Source organism: Ranitomeya variabilis, chromosome 7 (assembly GCF_051348905.1).
Source record: "Ranitomeya variabilis isolate aRanVar5 chromosome 7, aRanVar5.hap1, whole genome shotgun sequence".
NCBI lineage: Eukaryota > Metazoa > Chordata > Amphibia > Anura > Dendrobatidae > Ranitomeya > Ranitomeya variabilis.
In genome coordinates this window covers 57,692,561-57,705,828 of record NC_135238.1, presented here as the reverse complement: position 1 = coordinate 57,705,828, position 13,268 = coordinate 57,692,561, and the positions used below count along the sequence as shown (strand labels likewise).

Genomic DNA, 13,268 nt, shown 5'->3' with positions numbered 1-13,268 from the left:
GCAAATAGCCAACAGAGTTGCAAAAAACGTTATGAAAAAAAATCCGTGTTATCTGCCAAAGATTTGAAAAGAATCAAATGTGAAGCAACCAGGAAGCCATTAACCATGATTTTAATGCAGGACATTGCTCCATCGCTGCATGGAGGTCTCCACTGCTTGGCTTTTAAACCCTTAAAGATGGAAGAATAATGAGATGGCCCTTTAATCATCTGACATAAACCCTACAGAGAACTTCTCTGCCCTTTAATAAACAGAAGATTTGCGGTGAAGGAGAAACCTTCAGTTTTACTTTCTTAAATATTCTGGTTTATTAACCTTTTGGATTCACGGACAGCACAGCAATTGTTCAATAATAAAATTAATCATCAAGAATACAAATTGCTTAATAATTCTGCACACAGTGTGTGTATCTATCGATCTATCACAAAACTATTATTTATAAATAAAAGCTTAATATGAAAAAAGTAAATACTAAATGTTGTGAAAACAGTGCTGTGTTCCAGTTTAATAATCTGTGTTGGCTGCAACAGCATTTAAAGAAATCATTACTGAAAGATTTATCCACAAATTGATTTTCTGCTGGTGGCGACGGTGTTTCCTATTATCTGCATTTCTACTCACCGGAGACCTTTCAATGTAAATAGAATACGTCCTGCAGAATAGGAAATGGCGTGTAAAGCACATTGTATTCTGGAGTAGGCTTCACACTGGGTATAATACAACAACACCGGACAAATAGCAGGAAGGATTGAGAGCTGCGCACTTCTGCATACATATCCGCCATTCTCGAATAATGTGTTCGAGTCCCTGCGGCTGCATGTTAGACAGCCGCAACACATGTAGGGATTGGCTGTTTGTTGGGCAATCCCTGCATGTGTGAAGTGCAAAAACGCTGTAAAAATGCAACCATGCGTTTTTGCTGTGTTTTTTGTTGAATAAAACGTAATTTATTAAACGTATTTTAGGCAATTGACATACAGCCCTGGCAAAAATTAAGAGACCACCACATCAAATCCCTGTCATGGGCAGCCCAATCTCCAGACCTGAACCCCATTGAAAACCTCTGGAATGTAATCAAGAGGATGATGGATAGTCACAAGCCATCAAACAAAGAAGAACTGCTTAAATTTTTTGCGCCAGAAGCAGTGTGAAAGACTGGTGGAAAGCATGCCAAGATGCATGAAAGCTGTGATTAAAACCCCTTAACCCCCTTCATGACATGCCCCGTACTATTACTGAGCATGTGGTGTCTCCCCCTTTTGATGTAGGCTCCGGCGGTGAGCCCACATCAAAGTCGCGACATGTCAGCTGTTTTGAACAGCTGACATGTGCGCGCAATAGCGGCATGTGGAATCGCGATCCACCCTCCGCTATTAACTAGTTAAATGCCGCTGCGAAACGCTGACAGCGGCATTTAAATACCGCTTCCGGCCATCATACCGCCCGTCATGTGATCGAGGGTCAGCGATGCGTCGGCATAGCAACCAGTGGTCTCCTTGAGACCTCTATGGTTGTTGATGCCAGCTTGCTGTAAGCGCTACCCTGTGGTCGGCGCTCATAGCAAGCCTGTAATTCAGCTGCATAGGAGCGATCTGATGATCGCCTCTATGTAGCAGAGCCGATCAGGCCATGCCAGCTTCTAGGCTATTGAAGCATGGCAAAAGTTTTTAAAAAAAAAAAAAGTTTTAAAAAAATAACAAAAATACAAAAGTTTAAATCAGCCCCCTTTCGCCCCATTCAAAATAAAAATTAAAAAAAATCAAACATACGCATATTTGGTATCGCCGTGTTCAGAACCGCCTGGTTTATAAAAAAAAAAAAAAAAAAAGGATTAACCTGATCGCTAAATTGTGTAGCGAGAAAAAATTCAAAACGCCAGAATTACGGTTTTTTTGGTGGCCACGACATTGCATTAAAATGCAATAACGGGCGATCAAAAGAATGTATCTGCACAAAACTGGTATCATTAAAAACATCAGCTTGGCACGCAAAAAATAAGCCCTCACCCGTCCCGAGATCCCGAAAAATGGAAACGCTACGGGTATAGGAAAATGGGGCAATTTTTTTTTCAGCAAAGTTTGGAATTTTTTTTTCACCACTTAGATAAAAAAGAACCTAGACATGTTTGGTGTCTATGAACAATGGCAGGTTAGTTTTAGCATTTAGTGAGCCTAGCAGAAAAGCCAAACAAAAAAGAAGTGTGGGATTGCACTTTTTTTGCAATTTCACCGCACTTGGAATTTTTTTCCCGTTTTCTACTACAAGACATGGTAAAACCAATGGTGTCGTTCAAAGGTACAACTTGTCCCGCAAAAAATAAACCTTCACATGGCCATATTGACAGAAAAGTAAAGTTATGGCTCTGGGAAGGAGGGGAGCGAAAAACAAAAACGCAAAAATGAAAAAGGGCTGCGTCTTGAAGGGGTTAATGACCGTCAATACGTCTTTTAACTGACCTGAGATATGAGAGAATATCATTCACATACAGGTGACAATCCAGCAGCTGTCGGCTGTCCACTATAGCTGACAATTTGCTGCTTCAGCCACGATTAGTGTTGTCACCGTCCATATCTATTTAACCCCTTAGATGCTGCTGTCAATAATGACTATATCCTATACAGTCATGGCCAAAAGTATTCAAACCCCTGCAATTCTGTCAGATAATACTCAGTTTCTTCCTGAAAATGATTGCAAACACAAATTCTTTGATATTATTATCTTCATTTAATTTGTCTTAAAAGAAAAAAACACAAAGAATTGTCCTAAAGCCAAATTGGATATAATTCCACACCAAACATAAAAAAGGGGGTGGACAAAAGTATTGGCACTGTTCGAAAAATCCTGTGATGCTTCTCTAACTTGTGTAATTAACAGCACCTGTAACTTACCTGTGGCACCTAACAGGTGTTGGCAATAACTAAATCACACTTGCAGCCAGTTGACATGGATTGACTCAACCTCTGTCCTGTGTCCTTGTGTGTACCACATTGAGCATGGAGAAAAGAAAGACGACCAAAGAACTGTCTGAGGACTTGAGAAACAAAATTGTGAGGAAGCATGAGCAATCTGAAGGCTACAAGTCCATCTCCAAAGACCTGAATGTTCCTGTGTCTACCGTGCGCAGTGTCATCAAGAAGTTTAAAGCCCATGGCACTGTGGCTAACCTCCCTAGATGTGGACGGAAAAGAAAAATTGACAAGAGATTTCAACACAAGATTGTGCAGATGTTGGATAAAGAACCTCGACTAACATCCAAGTTCAAGCTGCCCTGCAGTCCGAGGGTACAACAGTGTCAACCCTTACTATCCGTCGGCGTCTGAATGAAAAGGGACTGTATGGTAGGAGACCCAGAAAGACCCCACTTCTTACCCCAAGACATAAAAAAGCCAGGCTGGAGTTTGCCAAAACTTACCTGAAAGAGCCTAAAACGTTTTGGAAGAATGTTCTCTGGTCAGATGAGACAAAAGTAGAGCTTTTTGGGCAAAGGCATCAACATAGAGTTTACAGGAGAAAAAAAGAGGCATTCAAAGAAAAGAACACAGTCCCTACAGTCAAACATGGCAGAGGTTCCCTGATGTTTTGGGGTTGCTTTGCTGCCTCTGGCACTGGACTGCTTGACCGTGTGCATGGCATTATGAAGTCTGAAGACTACCAACAAATTTTGCAGCATAATGTAGGGCCCAGTGTGAGAAAGCTGGGTCTCCCTCAGAGGTCATGGGTCTTCCAGCAGGACAATGACCCAAAACACACTTCAAAAAGCACTGGAAAATGGTTTGAGAGAAAGCACTGGAGACTTCTAAGGTGACCAGCAATGAGTCCAGACCTGAATCCCATAGAACACCTGTGGAGAGATCTAAAAATGGCAGTTTGGAGAAGGCACCCTTCAAATATCAGGGACCTGGAGCAGTTTGCCAAAGAAGAATGGTCTAAAATTCCAGCAGAGCATTGTAAGAAACTCATTGATGGTTACCAGAAGTGGTTGGTCGCAGTTATGTTGGCTAAAGGTTATGCAACCAAGTATTAGGCTGGGTGCCAATACTTTTGTCTGGCCCATTTTTGGAGTTTTGTGTGAAATGATCAATGTTTTGCTTTTTGCTTCATTCTCTTTTGTGTTTTTTCATTTAAGACAAATTAAATGAAGATAATAATACCAAAGAATTTGTGTTTGCAATCATTTTCAGGAAGAAACTGAGTATTATCGGACAGAATCGCAGGGGTGTGAATACTTTTGGCCATGACTGTAAATGTTTAAAAGAGTGTGGGGCTTCTCCCTCTTTATTCCCATCGGCACCCTGAGATCATGATTCTGTGGTCCCGATGCTTGTGATGGCAATTCACAAACAAATAGCGGCCTTAGAGACTGTCGGCTCTAGCGGGCTTTTCAGAAGTTAGCGACATTTAGGTGGTAGAAATCAACTTTATTATTCCTATCATGTCACTTTGTATTAATTCCTGAAAAGCACTTAAAGTGTTAATAAAGTACCTGACAGCAGTTTTCAGTATGGTAGGAGGTGTTGTTTTTAAAGGGGTTTCCCAATATATGGGACCCTTAAAGCCACTTCAAACCTGGACAGGTCCCTAAAAAAATAAATTTTGCAAATTTCCTTGAAAAAATGAAAAATTACTGCTACTTTTTTAAACCTCCTAAAATGCTAACCAAAAAATAACATTTTACAAATTGTGCTGATGTAAAGCAGAGATGAGGGAAATGTTATTTATTAATGGTTTGCTTTGGTATGATTATCTGGATTAAAGGGATAATAATTCAAAGTTTGAAAATTGTTAATGTTTTTACATTTGTCAAATTTCTGATATTTTTCATAAATAAACACAAAACATATCAACCTAAATTTACCATTATCATAAAGTAAAATGTGTCTCAAAATCACTGGAATTTATTGAAGCGTTCCAGCGTTATTACTGCATAAAGTGACACTGGTCAGATTTTAAAAATTTGGATCGGTCACTAAGGGGTTAAAAATCATGGTTATTCCACAAAATATTGATTTCTGAACTCTTCCTGAGTTAAAACATTAGTATTGTTGTTTCTAAATGATTATGAACTTGTTTCCTTTGCATTATTTGAGGTCTGTAAGCACTGGGGGTTTTTTTTTACTTTGACCATTTCTCCTTTTCAGAAAAAAAAAAACTATTGCTTGGAAATTCGGAGACATGTTGTCAGAAGTTTATAGACTAAAAGAACAATTTACATTTTACTCAAAAATATACTTATAAAGAGAAAAATCAGACAAACTGAACATTTTGCAGTGGTCTCTCAATTTTTGCCAGAGCTGTATATAATCCGCAATCACAAACGGCAAAACCTGCTGATAAGCATCTTCTTTACCGTCAAGAGAGCAGGTTCTGCCGAAAAACGTAGCAAAAATGCAACATGCGAACATGGCCTTACACTCCAGCTTCTTCCCTCCAAGCTTCTATAGCCAAAAGGTGTAATTTGATTTCTCACTGAAGACAGATCTGTAAACTGATTTAAGCAGTCTTTGAGATCCGTGCAGTATATAAGTGACTTAGAAGCAGAAAAAAAGGCAAATTTTGGCTAATATATAAAAAATGTCTTCTCTTTGCTTGTACTGGTGATTTATGAAGCCTACAGAGCCCTTTTAGGCTGAATGACAGAATACTGGGTACTGGCAGATATACTTACAATTAAAGGGAACCTGTCACCCCAAAATTCGAGAATGAGCTGCGGCCACCGGCATCAGGGGCTTATCTACAGCATTCTGTAATGCTGTAGATAAGCCCCCGATGTACCATGAAAGATAAGAAAAACGGGTTATATTATACTCGCCCAGGGGCGGTCCCGGTTCGGTTCGGGTCCGATGGGCGTCGCGGTCCGGGGCCTCCCATCTTCATAGGATCACGTCCTCTTTTTTTCTTCCTGCCACGGCTGCTGTGCAGGCATACTTTATCTGTCCTGTTGAGGGCAAAGTACTGCAGGCACTGGCCTCTCTTACCTTTCCCGGCGCCTGCGCACTGCAGTACTTTGCGCTGCCCTCAACAGGACAGATAAAGTACGCCTGTGCCGAAGACGCAGCAGGAAGAAAAGAAGAGGACGTCAACGTATGAAGATGGGAGGCCCCAGACTTTACCGCGACACCCATCGTCTCATCTTTCAGGATGCATTGGGGGCTTATCTACAGCATTACAGAATACTGTAGATAAGCCCCTGCTGCCGGTGGCCGCAGCTCACACTCGAATTTTGGGGTGACAGATTCCCTTTAATATCTGGCCAGGTCTGGGTTTAGTAAAATAAAGACGCTTTTCGACAGTGTGTACGGTATTTGAAATCTTATTTGACGTTCCCTGTGTGTGAAAGTACGTCAGTATCCATTGCATCTTCCACTTTGTCATATTTAAGAAGGGTGTCATAATAATTAGAATTACATATCATAACCTATGAATACACATTCTTTTTTTCTCAAGCCCACCAGGTGCTGATAGGAGAATACTAATGCTATCTATATATTATGGCCATCACCTTTCTCAGCTCGGTTTATTTAGTTCTGGCAACATGAAAAAGTTTTACTGAGACTTTTTTTTATTTATTTTTTTTAATTTTTTTATTCAATTACTTTGTTGCAAGGCTACAGCTCTGCCAGGAAAGAAAAAAGACTTTTGAAGTTTAATGCACTGAATTATAGATGTAACTGGTACCCTAGGTGGATATTCATGCCTTGTACAGAATAAAGAAAACTTGATCAGCAAATGAAAGTAGTGTATCACATCCAACTGACGGAGGAATTGCTTTTTGAACCGATCAAGTCTATATTTTACGCATTGCATTACACCACGGATTTCTCAGACGAGGCGACGGTAGCCGTTTCCTTGAAATTAAACAAACTTTCGACTTTCATTGCTCATTCCTTCACCGTGTATTAAAGCCCAAGTGTTCACCATGATGGAGTAGTAGTTTATTTGCTAAACTGCCGGTTGTAAGTGAAAATGTCTGTTCACCGTAGACTTCTTCAAGGCTTATATTAACGTCAAGAAGAATGACATTGTTTACTTTGTTGTAAAGAGGAAAAATCCCCAAACTATTTTTAAGAGCTGTAAATCCATAGGATAGCAGTAACTTATTAACACATAGATCTGCTGGCAGACGGTTAGGCTGTATTCACATATTGCATTTTTGCTGCATTTTTTGCGTTTTTGCGTTTTTGCTGCAACAAAGCAGATTTTGCTGTGCTTGTTATTGTCTCTTGTGCATGCCGATAAAGCTTAATGCCCCCCCCCCCCCCCAAGAAAAAAAAAGAGAGATTATGCAACTTCCTTAAGGTTTTGGCAGCAAAACCTGATATCTGCACTTTTTTCTGCGTTTTTGCACTTATTCACTGCTCTCTATGGGTGAAAAAACGCTGAAAGAAGTGACACACTGCAGTTTGCAAAAATGCAACAGTTTTCCAAATCGGTCAGGAAAAAAATAAAATAAATAAAATATGCGTGGACGAGATTTCTAAAATGTCAAAGCTTTTGCTGGTACTGTAAAACGCAGCTTAAAATTTGCATTAAAAAATGCAGCCAAAAAACCCAACGTGTGAACATAAATGTATATCTCGGCTAGGTATTTTGCAAATACTTAATTGTAGAAGTGATCGAAACGAGTGGCCAATCTGCTTATCGGGGGAGGACCAATAAGAAAAAGCAACTGGGGAATTTAGTCATTTCTTTTAATTCTAAAATATCGCATGTATGCCAAGGTGGGTCCATCTACCACCCACGCCCATTGGGATTATATTATGTTCAATAAGGGAATGACACAGTCAAAGTAGCCATGGACCTTTCCATCTAGTAATTTGCCAGGAGCTGTGGTATGATCAGACCATGTTCCTGCACGGTCAGACACAGCCATTACACAGTACACAGCAGGGACACATTTCTAAGATTATATCAGCACAGGAACATTTTTTTTTAAACACATCCAATTGTGGAAGTTCTTATTATTCCAAGATCTGTTGATTAAAATTAACTTTGTTTGTGGGGTTAAATGAATGATTTTTTTCAGCTAAAAATAAATTTTGCATTAAGGTTACAATGAAAATGTTTAGCTGTTTAGATTCTTACATAGCAGTACATATAACAGTACATGCAGACTGCTAAATGAGTTAGCTGTGAATGTGTCAGTGAGCTCAATCTGACCACAGGGTCTATAAGACTTATCTTTCTTTCTTTGAACTGTCTTCTTAGCTGATTTACAATCTCATCAAATATCCAATCCAGGAGCCAGGCAGCCAGTTGCTATTGATATGTATCTTTCAGAACCGTTCACTACTGAAATGTTATTGATGAGCAAGTAAAATCAGCTTGACTCCTGTATGTCATTATCGATGACAAATCAAAGCATTACAATTCTTCAAAGGTAGTATTAGCGTCTTATGTGGTTCCAGGATTCCGCAGCAGTACATATGTGGTTTATAGAGACGAATTTGATCCTCTTAGTGCTTGAAATACAGATTATAATAAGGTGGTTACTAGTGATGAGTGAACGTGTTCGGATAAGGTGTTATCTGAGCATGCTCAGGCTAAGCGAGTGTCCTTGGCATGCTCGCATAATATGTTTGAGTCCCCACGGCTGCTTCTCTCGCGGCTGTTCGACAGGCGCAACAAATGCAAGAATTGTCTGTCAATCCCTGCATGTGTTGTGGCTGTCTAACAGCCGCGGGGGCTCGAATATATTTTTTTGAGCACGCCGAAGACACTGATAGTACCCAAGCATGCTCAGATAACACCTTTTCCGAGCACGTTCACTCATCACTAGTGGTTACAAATACTTGTTGGAAAAATGTAACACAATAATTCGTACACATTTCTGCTTTATCAAACTAGCATCACTACTCTCCTGAGCCGTGGTGAATCTGACGCAGAATTGACATTTTGTGTGTTTTTTTTTCCTCTCGCAGGAGTAAAAGCCATATTCTCGGGACACTACCATAGGAATGCTGGAGGAACCTACAAAGATATTGACATGGTAGTGACATCGGCCATCGGGTGCCAGCTTGGCGAAGACCAACATGGCTTTCGTGTGGTGGTGGTCACAGAAGATCAGATTGTGCATAGATATTATAGCCTAGACCAACTCAAAAACCAAGGTCTCGATGAAGACCTCATGGACTTAATGAGGAAGGAATAGAGTGCGAAATGGCGATATTCCATATATTCCAAAATGTCTGCTTATTTGATTGATTTGATGATTACACTTTGATCTTGTTACAATTTTATCTTCTGGTACTTTAACGCTTTAGAAAATGACACTAGAAAATTTTCTTTCTGAAATATTAAAAAATTCTGCTTCTGTGAAGTTAAATTATCGGTTTAGCTTTTTATGCTTTTCAGGCAAAGCTCGGTGACGGTTAGTGTAGAGATGGATTCCCTATATATTTAGTGTATAGACCCTAACAGATCCTGAAGGCCCATGGGCAGGATAAGGAATTGGCGTCCAAGGCAGGAGTTTTAGGATCCACCCTCTTGTCGGTGTGTGGCTCTGCTCTCTCCTCCTTCCCCCCACCAGTCTTTATCATACATATTTGTACTACATGCTTAATGAGTAAGAGTGATTTTAATTTTTATTTCATAAATCAGTAATACACAGAAAAAAAAAATGTTTTGTATCTTATTTGATGAATCTTTCTCCTCTTGGACAGATGTTTCGCTCTTCTTTCTTAGGTTAAATCTGTATTCAGTGAAGACAGATTTCCCCATAACTGAGACAGGAGATGGCAGTTGGTGCTCATAAAACTCTATGGAAAATTGTAGGGGAACTAGCAGCAGGATGTCTAGGCCGGCCTCTGGCTCCTCCCCCTTACTCTACATAGGATTTTAAAAGCACAAAGGGGGAGGAGCTAGAGGCTGGCCTAGACATCCTGCTGCAAGTTCCCCTACAATTTTCCATAGACCTTTTATGAGCACCAAATGTCATCTCCTTATCTTGATAAGGGTAAAATCTGTAGTCGGTAAAGACATTTTATCTATGACGTTGGAATTTTGAGAATTACATAATCGGTTCTGGAAGAGAAAGAAGCAGATTTCCCTAATGGGATATATTACAATGGTTCTTATTTTCAGTTGTACTATTGATTTCTGAAAAAAAAAATTAAAGTCACTGTTAATCTTTAACATTTCTTTTTAGCTTCTACCCCTCAACGCATATGAAAAATGAGACATTACAGAATAACAAATTACCGTAATAGTCCTAACAATTGGAATGAGGGCCTTACCATCTAGGAGGGATTACGCAAAAATTGAATAATAGCCCAGCCATCATAAAAATAATGGGGAAAAAAAGGTAGTAACACATAATGCAGCACAAACTAATCATCAGCCGGTACCTGGGTAAGCACAGGTATAAAGTGCTATTGAGTGGGGAATACTGTGAATGTCGAAAAGGGTAAACTGAGAAGTTAGACTAGTGATTAAGATTTGTCCACCTAAAACTAGTGGGGTTTTTTATGTGACATTTGTGAATTGTGGATGTCGGAAATGAATCTGATTGAGGTAGCGGATTCCAGATAACTGGTGCAGGGCAAGGCAATATTTGAAGACTGGAACAAGGGTCGGATTATGGAAGATGTTAGACTTAGGTCATTGGTAGAATGGACATATACAAAGGTTTACATAGGATATACAAGGTTCCTTTCCATCCTATTCCATTTGTATATGTAGTCTGTAGCTGGTTAGTTATTTCGATACATTTTGAAACATAAGACTAATTTCGCTCAATCCTAGTTGTCATCTGTTCTGGACTCTACGTTAATTTTACCGATGTAGCAGATTCCTCTAACTTGCTATGTAAATCTTGTTTTGCACAGGTCACAGTTTGCATTCTCTAATGCACATGATTATGGCCATAATTACGCTTTAAAAATGCAAATTGATTTGATATTTTGTTAAACTCTAAAATTACAGATTAGAGTTGTACTGGGTAGTAATGACTTCGCAGACTCATTAAACTGCGACGTGTTGGTTCATCCTGTAAGAAGTAATGGCATGTCTTAGCCTCTGCCTCTAATAATTTTGACTTTGCATTACTCATATTAGTCTGTGGGTCTTGATGATAATTCAAATTATTATATACATGGTTAGGCAATCCCTGAGAGACATGCAGTCATGGGGACTCGAACATAGTATTCGAGCACGTCGAAGACACTGTTAGTACCCGAGCTTGGTTGGATAACGCCTTATCTGAGCACGTTCGCTCATCACTAGTGGTTAGATACTCTAGTTTTGTAGAACGGTGACCACTATACGTATGCCTTCTTAGGGTATATGGGTGTTTTAGAAGGGTACACCACTTAGGACCAACCACTCTGAGCCAGAACATAGAATGGGAAACTATGAGCAGAACCTGGACTTACCTAGCCTGCCTATGTATTACAAGAAAAACCATTCATCTCACCTGTAACACTACATTTCCCCACCTCTGGAAGTTACCTCCAAGGCCTCAATGAGATGGCCCCACCCCAAGGGTCTAATAAAAAGTCTTCATCTGTTAATTGATCGGTGGCCAACCAACTGTTGGGACTATGGAGATAACTGAGTCATATACTCGGGATAATCTATATGGAAGCTGTAATCGGAACCATATAGGTTGTCGTCCACCTTCAAGTCTGCAGTTTTTAGATACAACAGTGAGGGGGTAGAAAAGGTAAATGACTAGTAAATTCAAAGTAAGCTTTATTGCCATTGTTACGCAAGTTCTTGTATCAGACATTTTGATTTACTAAAGTTCTTCTTGCTTCTATGTGTGATGACTATTATAACAGATGATTATTTTCACATTATTTTTGCAATGATCTTGGTTTTTGCTTTATGTGCATTGTGTATGACTAGATTCAGTTTAATACATGCTATACAAGCTGTGATACATAAGGGGTAGATGCTGTTATTCAGTAGAGTAGAGAAAGGCCATGACTCATTCTTGCTCAAAAAGAATTGGTTATGTCTTTTATGCAAGATATCATCATGTAAGAAATTACATATAAAGGCTGTGATACCAGTCGTAAACTAGGCTCAACCTGATACAGGCAGATGACGCCCTCATTTCATGCACATCATAGAATCATCACTGATCTAAGTTTTTCTTCTTCATTTAATACCCCTTTAAAGAGTTTCTCTGGGAACATAAAAATACAAAAAATGTACTTTAATTATGAAATTCGGATATAAAATTGGGTAGCAGTTCTTATTGTGGAGAGTGTGACATGCCAGTATAAGGAGACTTATAGGCCACGCAATACTCCTCTTGGAAATAAAATATGCAAATTGCGTCTTCAGAGAGGAAGAAGACTAGAACTCTAGAAGTAGCCATCCTAAAAGTCAACACTGACCCTTTAACGAGCCTTGTCACATGACGTAGGATAAAAGCCAAAGTCATATGGCAAGGCTCGTTAAAGGGTCAATATCGAATTTTAGGATGGCTACTTCCAGTAGGTGGCACTAGAGCTCACGTTGTCTTCCTCCCTGATGAAGCAATTTGCATAGTTATGAAACTGGCACAGGTGTACTGATTTCTGACCCCTATTTGCAGTCCCAGCAGCTCCACTTCTGCATTTTTTTCATTATAGTCAGAGTTCTTTCACTGGGTGTCAGTATGTGCTAAATGGGACTGACTGTTTGGTTGTCTCAGGTTTTTAGCTAAGCCAGCCCCCTTCTCCATCACAGCTAATATAGAAATAAAGTAAGGGGCTGACTTTGCTAATGAACGGAGCTTGACAGCCAACCCCCTCCATATATGTCACCATCACAGAGACTGAAGGGGAGCTCTCTGTTTTTGTTGAAACAAATGCAGAACTGGAGTTTTGTGCCGATTTTCTTACTTTTTGGAAGTCCAATATACCGGTATGTCTGTTTACAATGGAACCAAATAACTTTTTATGCCTCCTGTCCACGTGTTTCATGATTCCTGGTGTGAAAATCCTGTCTGCTGTTGCTACCTACATTATCACACTTGTGTCTGCTGTATTCTTCCTTTATCACATTATTAGAAAAATAATTTCAATGAATGACAATCTATGCAAAATAAAGAATTGAATTATATTTAAGTTGTGTTTCACTTATTTCTTTTGTTAATTAACCCCTTCACCCCCAAGCCCATTTTCATATTTCCATTTTTTTCCTCCCCTTCTTCCCACACCTATATTTTTTTTTCTGTCCACATAGACATATGGGGCTTGTTTTTTGTGGGATAAGTTGTACTTTTGAATGACACCTTTCTTTTTATCACATAGTATACTGGAAAAGAGGAAAAACATTCC

General features: G+C 39.5%; 1 protein-coding gene across 3 annotated transcripts in view; it reads left to right on the top strand.

The window, feature by feature from the left end:
• The window catches only part of CPPED1 (calcineurin like phosphoesterase domain containing 1), a 98,339-nt gene extending 85,289 nt beyond the window's left edge, over positions 1-13,050 (top strand). For 2 of the 3 annotated variants that reach the window (XM_077275153.1, XM_077275154.1), the window contains exon 4: positions 8,919-13,050. In XM_077275153.1, the coding sequence (XP_077131268.1) occupies positions 8,919-9,148 (230 nt within the window). In that variant the 3' untranslated portion in view covers positions 9,149-13,050. The remainder of the gene's footprint in view (positions 1-8,918) is intronic. The other variant, XR_013218187.1, reaches the window with a different exon arrangement.
• The last annotated feature ends 218 nt before the right edge of the window (positions 13,051-13,268 follow it).